This window comes from Notamacropus eugenii, chromosome 2, assembly GCF_028372415.1.
Source record: "Notamacropus eugenii isolate mMacEug1 chromosome 2, mMacEug1.pri_v2, whole genome shotgun sequence".
In the NCBI taxonomy this organism is placed as follows: Eukaryota; Metazoa; Chordata; class Mammalia; order Diprotodontia; family Macropodidae; genus Notamacropus; species Notamacropus eugenii.
In genome coordinates, this window is record NC_092873.1 from 82,964,573 (window position 1) to 82,968,186 (window position 3,614).

At 35.8% G+C, this 3,614-nt stretch overlaps 1 protein-coding gene across 1 annotated transcript; it reads right to left on the minus strand.

Annotated features, from left to right (window-relative positions):
- Window positions 1-1,665: 1,665 nt before the first annotated feature.
- Window positions 1,666-3,168, minus strand: LOC140523602 (olfactory receptor 2B11-like). Its single transcript, XM_072638407.1, has one exon. The coding sequence runs from the start codon at window positions 3,153-3,155 to the stop codon at window positions 2,193-2,195; it is 963 nt and encodes a 320-aa protein (XP_072494508.1). The 5' UTR covers window positions 3,156-3,168; the 3' UTR covers window positions 1,666-2,192.
- Window positions 3,169-3,614: the final 446 nt, after the last annotated feature.

Here is a 3,614-nt window from a genome sequence, read left to right on the forward strand (position 1 = left end):
AGCCATTTCACCACCTTTCTCAACCATTCACATCTTAGTTCAAATCACCTACTCAGACAATCAGCAGCTCAGTCACCTAGTAAGACCCAAAGGAATAGTATAGAGGATTGGGAACTTTATTGGTTCCCCATAGTTTCTAGGATAAAATATATATTCCCAGGCTAATACATAAATTCTTTTATACTCTGGTTCCAGCCTACTTCTATCTGTTTACTATGCATTATACTGCATCAGTCACTAAATGCTCCAGTAAACTGATCTACTTTTTGCTGTTGAATTTCTCATCGTATTTCTTACTTCTGTTGACCTTGAGAACCTCATACATAATGATAGCTAGCATTTAAGTAGCCCTCTATGGTTTACAAAGCACTTTATAAATATGATCTCATTTTATTTTCACAAAACCCTAGAAGATAGATACTATTATTAAACTATTTGTACAAATAAGGAAATTGGGGCAAATGAGGTTAAGTGACTTTCCCAGGATCACTTATATGTGGCTAGATTTGAATTCAAGTCTTCCCAATTCTAGTTCCCACGTGCTATTCACTGTGACCTCTATCCTCCCATACACAGGTCTGGAATGTAATCCCCCCATCTACTTCAGTTAGGCTACTTTGGCTGCCTTGTGAGTGGAAAGTGAGAGCCCTGTAATACAATTAATCTAGCCATTTTCTATTTGATGGTCATCTATGTTTTCATTACGTTTGAAGTTGCTTGAAGGGAGGGACTATCTTTTCATTTTTTCTTGTTTGTTATTCTATCCCCTTTGCTAAGTACAGTGCCTGGTATATAGTAGGCCCTTAGTGTTTAGTGATTCATTTCTCATTCATTACCACTTCAAAAAGAATTGCTGTGAGTATTTTGGTGCATGTAGAATCTCTCTCTCTATCTCTGACATCCTTGGGAATATGCCTGGTAGTGAGATTACTTGGTCAAAAGATACAGAAAATTTAGTCACTTTCTCAGTGCATTTTAAAATTCTTTTTTCAATTTAAGAGTTCCATCAACAAGAGTTGATATACTTATCTTTTGTAACTCTTCCAAAAGTAACAATTTGCAGTTTTTGCCATCCTTGTCACCTTATTGAGCGTGAAATGGGACCTAAAAGATGCTTTATTTTGGATTTGCATTTCTCTTAATAATAGTAATTAGGAAAAATATTTCATATGGTTATTAGTATTTTCTAATTCTACATTTGAAAAATGCTTGTATTTTTGGCTCCATTTATCCTTTAAGCAATGGTTCTTGGTCTTATAGAGTTTTATTGTTTCCATTTATGTCTTGGATATCAGACCCTCACTGGAGATATTTCATGTAAAGTTTTTTTGTTAGTATTAACAGCTTCCTTTATTTTTACAGCTGCATTGATACTACTAGTGCAAGAGATTTTCAATATCATTAAATGCTAATTTTCTTTTTTATTGATAGTCCCTACTATAATAATTAAGCTAAAAGTTCTCCCCTTTTCCCTATCTGTGAAAGGTGTCTTGTCTGGTTATCTTATCCTCTTCATACCTGATACTTTTTAATAAAAATCTTGATGTGATTTATATTGTTATCTGCAGATTTTCATTGCTCCCATATGCAAAAAAAAACCTAATCAAAAGAGAAATTTCTAGGTAAAGAATTTCATATTTATTTTAACTCATATATCCTTGGTAGAGGAAATTCTAATATACATACTAATTTTTTCTTTCTGAATACATTTCTGTGACTGAGTGCAAGATCTGATCATAACCAAAATATGTTTTCCATAAATTCTCATATTTGGGAAAATGGCTTCAAATATGATAGATTTGGTTGATTCACTCATTCAAGTACCTGCAATAGGTCCTATCATAGATAGTAAACTAGATACAAATTTAGATAACACAAGGCCTCTATCGTTAACTGTCCACAATCTAAGAACTTTAAGGCTAAGTTCAAGATCTAGATGCCCATATGATATGGTGGTAGTAGTAGACATCTTACAGTCATAGCATCTAGAGATTAAAGTAACTTCAGAGATAAATTAGTTCTTCTTCATGATTTCATATGTGAGAAAAATGGTCTGAAAAAATAAAATGTCTTAACTCCTATGAAATATGGATCAAGTAGTAGAATTGAGAGCTGAACCCAAGGCAACTAACTTCAAATTCAGGGTTCTCTTTACTACACAATTTTGAGAATAATTTAAACCTTACTCATAGCTATTTGACACTGAATGTTAATCCTCCTTTGGATCTGAAGATTCTCCTGTATAAATTGCCTAGAGCCCCTTTCACATCCTTATTTCTCAGGGTGTAGATGAAGGGATTAAGTGTAGGGGTCACAACACCATAGAAAAGAGCCATGCATTTAGGCTGATCCCTGGTAATAGAAGAAGGGGGCTGGAGGTACATACTAATTGCAGGGCCATAAAACAATAAGACAACAATGAGATGGGAAGAACAGGTTCCAAAGGCTTTCTTCCTCCCCTCTGCAGACTGAATTTTCATAACCTCCTGCCCAATATAAGCATAGGAGGTAATAACTAAGGCCAAAGGAATAGCAAGGAAAAATACACAGACCACAGAAAGCCCAAGTTCATTGGAACTCGTATCACCACAGGCAGCCTTGATCAGTACAGGAATCTCACACACCACGTGGTCCAATTCATTGTGTCCACACATTGGCAGCTGTAATGTCAAAGTAGCCTCTGGCACAGCATACATCAGGGCACTTAACAATACAATGGACACAAGTAAGATGCAGATCTGATGGTTCATGATGAGAGTGTAGCGAAGTGGTTTGCAGATAGCTACATAGCGATCCAAAGACATGACAGCCAGGAGAAGGCTCTCTGAGGCCCCCATAAAATGGAAAAAATAAAGTTGAATGGCACATCCCATGTAACTGATTGTCTTCTTTGAACTCCCTAAATTGAACAAAATCTGGGGAACAATGCTTGTGGTATAACAGATGTCCACAAAGGAGAGATTAGAGAGGAAAAAATACATGGGGCTGTGGAGGCGGTGGTCCACCCTACAGACTAGAATGATGGAAATGTTGCCCAGAAGAGTCAAAGGATAGATGAAAACGAGAATGAGGAACAGAGGAAGCTCAAGCCATGCATGGTTTGAGAAACCTAATAAAATAAACACTTCTGGAAGACTTTCATTGCTCCCTGACATGATCTTCAGTAGCCTGCACCTGTAGAAATGAACAAAAGCAGAATCAGATCAAAGTAATGTCAGAATTAAAAAAAAAACTGTTTCATGGTCAAAATAGCCATCAAGTAGCATTTTTAAAATATATCTATAAGTGATTCATAGTGGCCCTCTAGACTCAATCATATCCAAAAAGAATCCTTACTGTAACATAACCATAAGGTGTCTTGAACACCTTTAAAAATGGAGAACACATTGCTTCTTGAGGTAACCAGTCAGTCATACACTCCCAATGTCTGATCAAGGTAATCAATGACAAATTCTTGTGTAAAATGAATATGTTCCCAGTCTTAATCCACAATATTGATACTTTTATATCAAAGATTAAAGAAATGTCTTCACAGAGACATGTTTTCTAACTGCCCACTTCTCCATTAAATTAGAGAAGCATACTCTCAAATCCTCTTTAAAATGAACAATTAG

What these genes read in the sequence shown, in the direction of transcription:
- LOC140523602 (XM_072638407.1), bottom strand. Translation starts at nt 3,155, where the DNA reads ATGTCAGGGAGCAATGAAAGTCTTCCAGAAGTGTTTATTTTATTAGGT.